The 13666-nt window shown below is 44.1% G+C and overlaps 1 protein-coding gene across 4 annotated transcripts in view; it reads left to right on the top strand.

Annotated features, from left to right (window-relative positions):
* TRIM55 (tripartite motif containing 55) overlaps positions 1 to 13666 on the top strand; it is a 40876-nt gene that overhangs the window by 1755 nt on the left and 25455 nt on the right. For all 4 annotated transcript variants that reach the window (XM_019710692.3, XM_019710694.3, XM_019710693.3 and 1 more), the window contains exons 3-4: positions 3587 to 3752; positions 6017 to 6112. In XM_019710692.3, coding sequence (XP_019566251.3) covers positions 3587 to 3752; positions 6017 to 6112 — 262 coding nt within the window. The remainder of the gene's footprint in view (positions 1 to 3586; positions 3753 to 6016; positions 6113 to 13666) is intronic.

Below are 13666 nucleotides of genomic sequence, written 5' to 3'. Positions count from 1 at the left end.
TCCTTTCCTAGAGACAACACTGCAGGAGCTTCCTTCCTAGAAGGCATGGTGTGAAGAGCCCTTTTTCAGTTGTACACAGGTTAGTCGAGGTTCACAAAGCTTGGTAGCAGAACTGAGACCATGTAGAAATGACCTCATTGTGATTTTTATGAGGAGGCATGTATTTGTGGAACAGCTGCAGGGCTCTAAGAGCCTTGCGCTCTTGGAAAGCTGTTCTATAAATCTAACATGATTATTGTAATCACTATGGCTATTAGTTTCTGCTTAAGATTCAAAACTAAATTAGATAAGTGCCAGGATGTAGGTAGAACTGGGGGAAAAGAATGATTGCTGATCACATTGCAGAGATACGGAGTTGGCTATTTCCCTTGTTTCCAAAGTCTCTTGAGAAGAAGGAAAGTACTATTGTTGCTATTGCCTCACAGTCTTGATTTCATTATTCTTCATTACTTTAAAATGCAAATACATACACTGTCTCTTAAAAAAGTAAACATCCAATTAACAACCAATCAATTAGCAAGTGAGTTTATATAACAACTGATTCAGTGCCTAGCACCGTGTCTTGCACAGAATAATTTCCCCAGAACTGCAGGCTGACCATGCAACACCACAAATCTTCTTACATGCTCTGTTATTGAAATAATCTTCTGTTTTGTTACTTGCCATAGTGAGAGCTTGAAACATGTGAAATAATAACAATACTTGTTATGACATCCAGGGAAGAGGAGATGTTAAAACTTGTAGCATTAGTAAAACTACAAGATACCTCCTTCCGTGAACTATAAAGTCTGTGTGCTGCATAAACCCGGTGCCAAGGTGAGCAAATTATAGAAAAGCAATGAACCAAATTTCGAACAATGAGGTTAACAGCTGAGTACACTAGTGGTGTTTTTGCGATTATCAAATTCTTCTTATGCTGCTGTTTCTTGAACTTGAGACTTGCCTTTGGGACATTTTTACTTGGTAGCAAAACCACAGGTTGCACAGAGGGCTTGGCACATGTTTGGGCAATAAACCCAGTTGTTCCCTGGAGAATGGCAACCTTACCAGCCCAGAACCCTCAGCCTCAGGGTACATTAGGTGACTCTGGAATAACTTGGGCTATACAGAGTGAGATGAACCCAGCTCTGACCCCTAGGCTTCAGGTTTGGGGGCAGAAAGGGGAGGAGATGCTCAACTTTGACCTCCCACAGAAAGGTTAGAAATCGGAGGTCTCGTCAAACTTGGCCTTCTTATCTAGAATTCTGCATGGTGCTGAACTAGCCACAGTTTGGGGGAGGATGACAAGAGAAGGACCGAATTTTGCTGATATTAATAATGAACATACTAATTAACTTTAAAATATAGTAAGTAAAACTAATATGTGCTGAGTATGTGTCAGCCACTGTTCAGGGCGCTTACACATAAATAATGTTATTCTTGAATTCTCACAACAATCCTGTGAGGTTGTGACTATTATTATTATTAACTTAGTGAAAGTTTTTAATATTTTATTCAAAGTAATTCATACAGATATAATTTTAAACATTCAAATAGTACTCCAAAGCGTCTTATTTTAGTGGAATTTCAACAGGAAACATAAATAAATGCATGTGTTTATTTAAATTCTGCCATATTTAATTAGAAGATCCTTAGTCCAATTTTTAGATATGAGTAAAAGCTGAGCCTGAAAGAGATTAAGTAACTTGCCTAAGGCCACACAGCCACCACATGGAGAAGCTGAACTAGAATTAAGCTATAAGATCAGTTTGACTCTAAAGGTGCTTCCTAAAATGCTTCTTGAAGACCAGATATCCACCCTTCAGAAAACTCTAGGGTGATCCCAGCAACCTCAGAGTCCGGAGACCAACGTGTAGGTCCCAGCAGCCTACAGACTTCCTTGAATCTAGCTTCACTGAGCGGCTAAGGCCACTGCCAGCATTTGGCACTGGGCCCTAAGCCACAGCTGTGAGCTTGGCCGCCCTCACCTCATGAAAGGGTGTTTACACCTTTATTCTACACGCCATGTTTGTCCCAAGGCTGTTATGTCTTTTAAGTGGCCTAGAAGTTTTCATTATATGCTCATTTGTAAGTGGGGGTGCCTCTGGGCCTATGTTGCCACCTAAACAATAAAAGCTTCTCAGGAATATAGGAAGTAGTTCTCAGTCTGATTGCATTATGAAAACATGAATGGTCACAATCAAAAACTAAACATACAGCCTCATGGCTCTTCCCGCATTTTCCGTGTTGGCATATACTGCATATACCTGAGTTCTAGAACATGTCTGGTCAGAGCTGTTGACATCAGAACAGCACAAGGGACATGGGCTGCCTTCAGGAAATGCCTAGGAAGATGAGCCACAGTAGCATCGACTGCACCATTTTCCAGAAAATGTGCTCCAAACACTTGCTTGATAATGACTAGTAGGTTTTAGAGGTAAAGAAGCCTTTGACAAAAGGAAGACCAATTCGCCACTCCTAACCTCTAGATGAGCATCAGAGGGCTTTGTCATTTATAAATGGAGTTTTCAGGCCATTGTCTGGCCTCTTCCTTTGCCACTCATAGGTGCCCAGTGACTCCGGGCTTTCCCTCTTCTCCAGATGAAGGGTTTGATGTTACAGCACAGGGAGTCCTGTCCATTAATCTGGCAAATTCTCTTTCAATTCTCACTCATTTATTCAACAAATATATACTGAGCACCCACTCTATGCAAGACATTGCTCTGGGCACTGGGGATCCAGCAAAAACAAAAACAAAAGAGACCATGGCCCGGCCCTCATAGAGCTCACATGCCAGTGGAGGAAACAGACAGAGCTGGAAGGGGCATAATTTTCTCAGCTATGGAGTGTCCTTTCCTCAGTTAGCTTCCGGCATATGGCAGAAATCAAGTCAGGAGCTCACAGACGTCACGGAAAACGGGTTATCCTTAGTACAATGACTTGTCACCCGCTCTCATGGTTTCAGTTCTTCATTGCTTGCTCCTTGTGTCACTAGCACATACAAACCCAATGTTCCCTTATTCCCAGCGCTCTGCTAAGTTTTGGTTGGTGCTGGAAAAGCACCTGGGGACTGTCTGTGGGATTTGCACTTCCAAGGTACCACCCTGTCCTGGAACAATATGTTGCGTTGTTCTTATTGCCTGTTCAGTGTAATTGTTCCCATTCACTGAGCACACACAACCCACTCTTCACCACTGCCAACTCCTCAGAAAGTTACTTACATTTCATTTTCTGTGCTAATGGCAGGAGGTCTCTTGAGAAACTAGTGGGCTGTGGAGACAGTGCTAGTGCCGCTCCTAACGCAAAGCCCAGCGTTAACTTTCAGGGGTTGAACAAGTTACCTTCAGGAAGTTGAAATCAGCCATGCTGGGAATACTCACACCACGGAAGTTGGCAAATGCCACAGTCCAGAGTCTCGACGTCCCCACCCCGACCCCAGGCTGATTGTTGAAGATTTGTCTGCACGTCGCTGCCATATCATAGCGAAACTGGGGGCCCTCGGGAATGGGGTTGCCGGGGAGGCGAGGGGCTCGCGGGGGTTTGCTGCTCACCCTTCCGCGCTCGGCCTCCATGGGAGCTGACACATCCATCTGCTACCTCCCCCCAGACCAGAAAAGAAGTCCGACCAGCCCCGGTGTGAGGAACACGAAGACGAGCACATCAATATCTACTGTCTGAATTGCGAGGTGCCCACCTGCTCTCTGTGCAAGGTGTTCGGGGCGCACAAGGACTGCCAGGTGGCCCCCCTCACGCACGTGTTCCAGACACAGAAGGTAACAGAGCCCCTCCCACCCTACCCCGCAGCCACTCTGATTGGCTCCCTGCCACGGAGGGCGGACCTGAGCCCCGCGAGCCACCAGGCCACGGACTGACTGACGTGTGGGACGGGGTGCTGCACGCACGTGGCCACCGCTGGATTCTTTGGGGAGTGGTGGGAAAGGTCAGAGAAGGGAGGGATGGTTAAGAGAGGGTCAAGAAGAGGTTTGGAGGGTAAGCGTCGCTGGTTTTATCCCCTTTGGAGGTTGCTGAAGATGAGCAATGTTATGGGACTTGGTCTGAACTCAAACATTACTTGACGTTCAGACTTTTTAAAAGAAAAGATAAGAAAAGCATGACTTTTTAATTCAGTGACAGAATATGTTTCTTCATCACCACGGAAAGGTTCTTTTTGCCCCTCCTCCCCTGCCTTTCCTCCCTGACTCCTGATGGGGAAGAGATAAGATGAATGGCATTTCTTTAACAACTTGAAGACATTGTCTCATGCTGTCGCTCCAGGCGAGGCGAACCCGCCGCCTGGCCTCTCAGCCAGGCCCCGGCTCAGTGCCCCCACCCCAGCGCCTCAGCCTCAGTTCCCTCATTCTGACCAAATGCAGCATCTCCCCCAACTGATCACTAACCTCCCAATATGGCTCACCCACGGCCAAGTAGGAACTTCTCCACTGGATACAAATAAATACAAGGTCATGAGCCCAAATAACGCAGCCACTCCAGGCACCTAGAATTCCAGCAGCTCCACCTCTCAAATTCCTCCTGTTAGAATCATAGTTTCCACATTTGGTCAGTGTTTGACTGTGAGGACCAGAGTTGGAATCAAATTTGGAAGCCAAACTTTTGGGCAACACCAGTTACCTCCGGTGAGAACTAACAGCTAAAGAAACAGGATTTAGTAAGACACCTATAACATTTATTTATTTTTTAATCCACTCGTGACTTATTGCCCCTTTTGCTTCCACCATCCTCCCGCCCCAAGTCATAGTGTGTTAGAACGAAACAGAACCAATTTCACTGCTTCCCTCAGAGCCCTGGAGACTCATGTGGGATGGACAGAAGGGCAGACGGCAGGACTTCCACCCCATTCCTCTTTGGCCAAAGCAGCTTCACTTCCATCTGTTGGGATATAGTATTCGCTTCCATTTGAAGAGAGGGTTCTGAAGCTTTGAAATGTTTTATAACCACTGTTCTGGTCCAGTCTTCTCACTCAATATGTGAGAAAATTAGATTGCACATTTTGCCCAACATCACAGAGAAGTTAAAGGCAGAGTAGGACCAAGCCCCACTCAGTGCCCTAATGCCCCACTCAGTGTCCTAATGCCCCACTCAGTGCCCTAATGCCCCAGTCAGACCCCTAATGCCCCACTCAGTGCCCTAATGCCCCATTCAGTGCCCTAATGCCCCACTCAGTGTCCTAATGCCCCACTCAGTGCCCTAATGCCCCACTCAGTGCCCTAATGCCCCAGTCAGACCCCTAATGCCCCACTCAGTGTCCTAATGCCCAACTCATTGCCCTAATGCCCCAGTCAGAGCCCTAATGCCACACTTAGTGTCCTAATGCCCCACTCAGCACCCTAATTCCCCCATGAGGGCCCTAATGTGCTCCCTGGTGCTCCTTAGGCCAACCTCGGAGAGGGGGTAAGTACGAACAATGGAATCTCTTTGGGTCAAAAGAGCCTGAGAGGTATTTCAAATTGAAATTTCCCCCCTAGAACCAGCTGAATGTTATACTTTGTTATAGTTTGTAGTGACTTATTCGAGGATGTGAGTATGTGTACACCTAGCATACAGAAGGTACATAATAAGTATATATTGAATAAGTGAATATTCACTATATACATTTCCCTAGTAAAACCGAGTCTCAGCTATACGAAGCAAAGAATTCATTTGGGTTCCTGATGTCATCTATTGGACCATTGAATTTATACACAATACTTAGAATTCTTTAGCTTAAATATGCTATTCTCTGTCTGTGGGCTATAATTCAGCATTCTTAATGTTTTTAGCAGGGTCATAGCCTCTGTTAAGAATTTGATGACAAATAGGAAACCTTTTTCTTCTCCCACAAATGCATTTCTAGAAATATCCATACAAAATTTTAGTTACAAGATTAGGAGGTTCACGGGCCTCCCAAGCCTCGCTGTCACTCCTTAGGGTTCCATGGACCCTAGATTAAGAACCCATGGGGACAATACTATGATTAGTCCACATGCAGTGCTCGCTAAAAAACCCCTAAGGTCTTGTGCCCCTCTTTTCTCTTCATTAGTCTGAGCTCAGTGACGGCATTGCTGTCCTCGTGGGAAGCAATGATCGTGTCCAGGGCGTGATCAGCCAGCTGGAGGACACCTGTAAAACTATTGAGGTAAGTCAAGACTCCAGGGGAGTGCCACCAAGCCTGAGCACCCGGAGCTTGTGGCTTCCTGAACACCAACCTAGGAATCCCCGTTGCAACTTGTCAGTCTTTTTTTTTTGTCTTTTTTCAGTCTTTCCTTATAGAACAACCTCCTTCCTGATATGTCTCTAAAATATTCACCTTCTGGCACAGGAAGAGAAGTTACCACAACAAGGCAGATTTTACCACATTTACTCGGGTTCTATTACACGTGTTGTTCTTTCTGGGTCAAAATCCCTTTGGAAAGATTAGCTACAAGAAAAATAATTTCCAGAAATGGAAATGAGTGTTGTTTGCCATTATGGCACGGTTTCCTTGTGGAAATCCAAATAGTCTTAAGAAATGGTCTTTAGTATGTTAGGAATTCATGGACAGTTTTGGGCTACATCTGGGCTCTAACAGTGGAGCTGTAAAGGGCCAGCAAGAGGAGAAAGACGGGCCTGACTGTGGTTAGAGAATGGTTCAGTATCTGGGAGCTCATAGAGGCCAAGTTCTGGCTCGTTCAACTCTGCCTGCCTTCTGCCTGGCTCGGTACCCGGCACATAAACGCTCAATGAAAACCTGATGAACAAATGGATGAATGGCTGGTTATTTAGCTCACACTTATGTTGGCATATAAGAAATACTACAAATCCCCTTTTTCTCAGGATCAAATATAAACTGTCTAAGTGCTGAAGGTTTGGCTCTGTAGCAAATATCTTTTCAAGACTTGAAGATTCAGACTAGTTACGCCATGCTGCAGAGGAGGCAGGCAAGACATCAGGGTCTCAGGCTCTGTACCCTGGAATCGTTTATTACTCTCTCCCTGCTCCAAGCTTTGGGGTGATTTGTTCTTTATTTGGACCTCAGGTGCAAAGAGTGGAGGCACTATACTGCTCAGTTCATGGCTTATTGTCTTCATGTCTGTGGGCAAGGCCCCTTCTGTTATCTGTTTATATCCTTTTATCCCCATTCCCTGCTTCTGTTCTCTCCTCTGTCAATAACCACTCTAACATGTTTGATGTTCTATTTACCTGTATTCTTATAAAATGTGTATTGTTTTTATATGCATATCTTTTAATTTGATAAATGGTATTGTGTTGTCTTTCTCATTCTGCTTCCTACTTTTTTAAAAAACTAAGCATTATGTTATTAAGAACTATTCACACGTACATTCAATCTTTCAGGTTTCTGCTCTGTAACACTGGAGCGATCATAGTGCCCACTTTATAGTTACTGTGAGGAGTTGCATAAGCAAAATGCTTAGCCCAGTGCCTGGCATATGGTGGGTGCCCCATAAGCGCCTGTTCTTATTACTTTATCATTAGGAAGACACCATCTGTCAAAAGCCAGTTCCTAGATGATGACAACCTTCTTCACATTGGCTGTAATCATCTCATTTTAGAATTTCACGTCATTTAAAGTCAGTCTCCTTTCTTCTCCATACTCAGATCCCTGAAAAGATCCATGATAAATCTGGGATCCATTTATAGAAGGAAAATTTCCTCTTGATGAAAAGCCCAAAGAGATTCCAAAGTGGACAATATAACCTTTTACTTATTTACAGTAAAGGCCACACACAACTTAATCATCAAGCCGTGAATCAGCTCTCCCGTGTACGACCACATTGAGTCTTGAGTGTATAAATAGGAGGGTGTTGCTTGTAGGCCAGTGAGGTCATCTCTATACTCTTGTCTGGTGGGGCCTTCATCAGAGACCTCTGCCAGGGGAACAGGCTCTCTGTGTAGGCTGGGGACACATACAGGAGAAGAGTTCTGTGAGTCACAGTTGGCCCTGAGCAAATGTAGCCAGCATCAGAGGACTCTGTGAGGGCGAGGAGAAACCTGGCAACTGGCTTTGTTCTTGGAGGCCGGTCAGGGGTGCAACAGGAAGCAGCTGTTTTTAACTTCCACTGAGAATGAGACCAGAAGGAACAGACTTGAAGTTAAGTCAACAGAAGGGATTCAGCAGCGATATCAGGAAGAACTTTATGGCAGCGACGATCAGATCAGGATTATCACCCCTACTATTACTGATAAAAATATTCGTCGAACATGATGCACTTTTATAAGTGTTACTGGTGGAGGGTGTGTGATTGTCGCCTGCAAGCAAGCCTTCAAGATGAGACCGCAGATTGGAAGGAGTCTTAAAAGGGATCATCTTTTTACCTGTTTATTTCACTTTGGGGATTTTTCCTTAAGGAAATAAGATGCAAAAGCAGTATAGAAAAGATGATGGAATGTATATATTCATAAATAACCCCATATACATTCACAGGAGGAAAAAATCTTCAGAAATCATAAGATTAAAAGCAGTGAATAGTGGAACTACAGGTGATTTTCAACGCCTTCCTTATATATCCCTGTGTTTCACATTTTTATCTAGTGAGACTAACATTTTTAATAATCAATAAAATAACGAATGAATGACTGTGGCTCAATAAGCACAGTTCTTTCAGATGAGTTTAGTGGCTTATATAGAAATGGAGGAATTGGCTCAGAGCCACCGTGGAGGTCTCTCGTTTTACGATTCCTGCTTGATGCCAATATCCTCCATTCGCAGAGGCCCTGAGGACAGAGCTACCACAAAAGGCCACGCTGTGTGCACCTATCTATAATCAGTGGGTGATCTCCTTACAGCCAGGGTCTTCTCTGTGGGTAAAGCACCAGAGGCACACTTTGTGCCCACCTGCAGGCAGCACAGAGAGAAGCACACAGGTCCTTGGCTCAGAGTGAAATGGCCCTGCCTTTCCAAACAGGTGAATTCTGTATCTGGGGGCAGGGTCTCAGAGCTCCTGGGTCTCCTGTCCTGCCTGGGGTTATGGCTCTGCTCACCGCCTGCCTGGAAACGTTTCCTGAGAAGCCCGTGGTGGCTGCCGATCAGGGGGTGGGAAGCTCTCGTTAAAGAATTCTCCTTCTGATTGGTGGGGAACCCCTGAGGGATGGGAAATCGAGTAGCCCCTGGGGTGGGCTCTCTCCTTCCTTAGTTACTTCTCCTCTCCTCACATGGGCCCTGACACCTGCCCTTTGGTAGTAGTGCCTGTTCCCTGCAATGTCTAATTTTGTCCCCAATCATGCACCGTCTTCCAGGGCAGGCCTGGGCAGGCAGCCCACCCACCACTGGCCCTGGAAAGCTACTGAGCTTAGGGAAAATCACACTGTGGACTCTGTGTTATTTAAAAATACTATGTGCAGTTGATGTGAGTGTACAGTGATGATGAGTGGCTTTGAGAAGGACTGTGGTCACAAAAGGGCAGTCTGAACCGTGTCAGACGGGGAGAGGCATTTTCCCTTGGTGCTGTGGGCTGATGGTGGATGAAGGAGCCCCTGGTCCTTTTAGCCCTCCTGGCTGAATGTGGCTCGGCCGGAGACATTCCCAGCGCTCTGGATTGCAGGGCATTGGAGGGCCTTCTGGGCTGTTGAGACGAGCTAGCATGGTCGGTCTGGGGCTGCGTTTGCCTTTCCAGGCCTGGAGATGTCCTGGGACGGGCTGGGCCTGAGAAGTGTACTGTCTCGGGAACTCTATGCTTCCAGCAAAATGTGCTTCACTTTCATTCTTCATCCCTAGAAAATGTAACCTCCTCCGTACAGTCTTTACAAAGGGCGCTTATCCTGTGTCACTGGACCCCAGGACAGCAGGCCATGAATACTGGCTCTCCCCAGGCAGGCAGGCAGGCTAGAAATAATCCTGTTTTGTGCGGATGCCTGTCTAGCGGAAAGAGCTACCGATTGAATAATAAATATTTGATCTTGAGCATTTCCAGTATCTGAAAATGACAACTTTAAGGAAATCCTCCAAAGATTTTGCAGTGAGAACAAATCCACTGTGTTTCCAAACAGCTTTGAGATACTGTCCATGCAGTTACAAATATGAAGTACGAAAATAGTAAGAATCATGTTAATGGGCATGCCCACATTTTTAAGGCAATATTCTTAAGGCAACATAACATGTGCTTAAAAGAACAGGTATCAGGGTTTGAATTTTAGCTCTGCCATTTACTTATACGGCCTTGGGCAAATTACTTCAGCTCTCTGTGCCTTTACTTCTTTAACAATACAGTGGGGATAATAACAACCTTCTTCACAGTGTTGTGACCACGAAGTTGGGGTCAGAGGCACATGCCAGGGGCTCAATAAGTGTCACCTTGTATCATCCTCAGAGTCAGCTTGCAAAGAGCGCACTTATTCTAATGATGCTAATGGTCTTTTAGCCACCGGAGCATGTGTAGCATCTTTTAAATGGTGTCAGAATAAGCCTGTCAGGGTCTTGGTCAATTAGGATGGCAGTGTGAAGCAACACCCTGCAAAGGGAAAAACCAAAAATGAAAGAAGTAGATATTCGCTCTATCTTTATCTAAGAGGCTTAGTGGTAACTTGAACTGTTGGCAGCCAAGGGAGGCTGAGCTCTTCTGGGAAGCAAGCTGACTGTCCACAGGAGGTAGGAGTCTGTTAAACAGCTGCTCAGCTTGCCTGGTCTTGTGGCCTTCACTGAACCGTGGGGCTCCAGTGGAGATGGGCTCACCTGGCCTTCAGCCTTCAGGGGGTTTCTCACGGAGCTGCTTCTAAATGACCTAGACTAGCGCAGAAAACCCCTAATGCCAAGAACCCCAGGAGTGAACATTAGAATTCCCATCAATTATAATGTGATTATGTTTCTAATATTAAGTGGGTGACAATACAATATAGTAGAAAAACGCATGCGTGTGGGAGTCCCGAGGCCCAAGGCCACCGAACAGAGTTGTTCCTCTGAGCACCGTGTGGAGACGCCCTGCGGCTGAATCCAGCCTAGGTGCCTGGAGGGACAGTATTTTTCTAAGTTCTCTGTCCCTTTTCTAGTGCAGCCTGGCAGAGACCTGGGTTCTCATCCCAGCCTGCACTCGTGAGACTTCTTCCAAGGGCTTGTAATGGACCTTCATGAGTGAAAGGTTGGGCTTGATTTTCTCGGGAGAATCTTCCTACCTGAATGTAGTTCTTTCTTTAGTATTACTAATCTGCTATCTACTTTCCCCCCCTTTTTTTGGGAGGGGGGTTGCTGCGAAGAGGCTTAATGAAGGGAATTTTGAAGTACTCAAATGAAGCTCAGTGGGCACTTCCAGACCCAGAGCTGCAGCTCCAAACAAGTGTGTCTGAAATGGAGGAATGTGGTAGAGATGAATGAGCCGGGTAGAGCCAGTTGCTCATTGACAAGTGGTGGGGCTAAGAGCTTATCTTCAGCTCTATTTTGGTCACAAAGCCATGTTCCTTACATGGTAAGAGCAGTGCTCACAATTGTCTCAGGATTTTCCTGTCGTGGCCACGGCACATTGCCAAGCTGGACTGACATTGTAGGGCTAGGACATGGAATTTATGTCTTAGTGCTGTAGATTACTACTCTGAAATTAGCTAGGAGTTGAAAGAGGCATTTTATATAAAAAGAGGTACTTCATAGCTTGAAGATTGTGAACTATCTCCACATTTACCTGAATTCATAGAGACCTGGACTCAGAAGGGACCTTAGCAATCATCCAGTCCCATCCCTTAATGTACAGATAAAAACTGTCCTGAGGCTAAATGGCTTCCCTAAGGTTACATAGCTATTTCTTGCCATTTTCTTTTGAGCACTGAATAAAGCAGAGGCTTGAGGTATCCAGTTAAATCCCTATTTCTTTGGAACACAACAAAATAGAAACTTTTGAGTGAGGGCTGACCATTCCTAGATAAAAGTCATATTTCTTTCATTCATTCATTCATTCATTCATTCATTCATTCATTCATTCAGTTATTTAAGCCATATTTCTCATGTCAGCATCATGTGCCATATTCTGCACACATCATGTGGAGAAATAGTGATGTACTAAACAGAAAAGGTTCCTGCTTCTCAGGAAGGTTTTATTCTAGTAAAGGAGGTAGATGATGAAACAAAGGAACAACAAGATCATTTCAGACAATAATAAGTGCCTTGGGAAAAATGAGTGACTGAAAATCTAGCCATTAAAAATGGTGGTATGTATAATAGTACCATTTGCTTAGCAGCCTATCTACTTTTTTAGTATAATATCATCTATTGTTGATTTTTTCCCCACATGAATAGCTTCTTTTTACAGTGGTGTATTTTGTTTTATCTTATTACCACTAAAATATAAAGGTGGCTAAAAATTAGTCAGTGAATTTTAACATACCTATGAAGGCTACAGCTAACCAGTGGTTTTTAGATAAACATGAAAGGTTATCTAAAACAAAATGGAAAGGAAACTTCTAAGGAAACAACAAAATGGCTGCTTGATTTTTTTTTTCTTTTTATCCAGACAGCGTGGCATTGGTTAGAAACAAATATTCCCCCTGTCCTTATTTAACTATTTCATTATGGGCAGAACAGTCTTTCCTGTTTTAGTATACCGCATCCGCAGTGGGCTGTCCCTTGAGATGGGATGCGTTTTATTTTCATTAATGTAATGCAGACAACTAAGAAGCCAATAAATATAACTGTCCTGGAAGACCTGGGAGGAAGGTCATGTTGCAGGTCATGTTTTGCATGTGAATATATTAGAGGCCAGCACTTAGGGCATTTATGATGGAAGTTACTTCCACTGCTAAACATGCTCACACACGCGCATACACGCTCACACACAGGACATAGAACCACAGGCATCAAAAGGAAGAACACAGAGAATATTTGCAAAAATAAAATTGGCAGTTCAAAAAGTATCTATCTTGATTCAATTACTATCCAGAGGAGTGGGGGGGAGGGAGGTATACAGGCTGGAATTGGGCTTAAAGATACATGCCCTTTTACTTAAATAAATGACAAGGCATATTAAATGCGAGGAGAAATCTTTGAGGTGAGGAAGTTTTTGTGAAAAAGAAATAAGCGTAGTTGCTATCATGCTTTGGCAGGTAACCATCATCTCTTGGACTGTGCTGTCTGCAGACATTTGGATTATATCAAAGTCCATATTTTTCCTATCTCATTTTTTAGGTTACTAGGAAGTCACTGTTGAAAACATTTCAGGTTCATCCTTGCAAAGGCACAGTAGGTACTGAAATTCAGAGTAATCACTACCGGAGCAAGGTGGCCTTTGACAGCATTTTGTTTTGTTTCATAGCACATACCTATTCCCTAGTCACCTTGGAGGGCAAGTTGATAAACTGAAGTATTTTTTTGTTGTTGACCAACTTTCACAGCATGTTGAAGGCCTTGTACCCAAGAAAGATTGAAAGCCTCTCATGTGTTGCTCCTACCTCAGAGAGTATGAAAATAATAAAAGAATTTCAGTTTCATGGAGAATTTCAATTTCTCATTTGAATCTGAATTCGATTAACCTGAACATCTTAAAGCGAATTTCTAAAGTTTGTAAGTACCAATTTCATAATTCCAAGGAAGAAGCATATATTTTCCTGTTTCAGAAACAAATCTATCTTTCAATCATGTTTTGCGTAGAATTATAAAAGCATATTGAGCAAGAGAAAAAAAGTGAGTGGACTTTTTTTAGATATTAGAAAATATAATAATTTTCCTACTATTCTCCTGAACACTGGAAAATTAAGGAGGTTTTTAGATCTTATAATG

Source organism: Rhinolophus sinicus, chromosome 7 (genome assembly GCF_057876585.1).
Source record: "Rhinolophus sinicus isolate RSI-liver-muscle chromosome 7, RSI-T2T, whole genome shotgun sequence".
Lineage (NCBI taxonomy): Eukaryota > Metazoa > Chordata > Mammalia > Chiroptera > Rhinolophidae > Rhinolophus > Rhinolophus sinicus.
The sequence above is the reverse complement of the archived record's forward strand: the minus strand, read 5'-3'. Positions and strand labels throughout refer to the sequence as shown.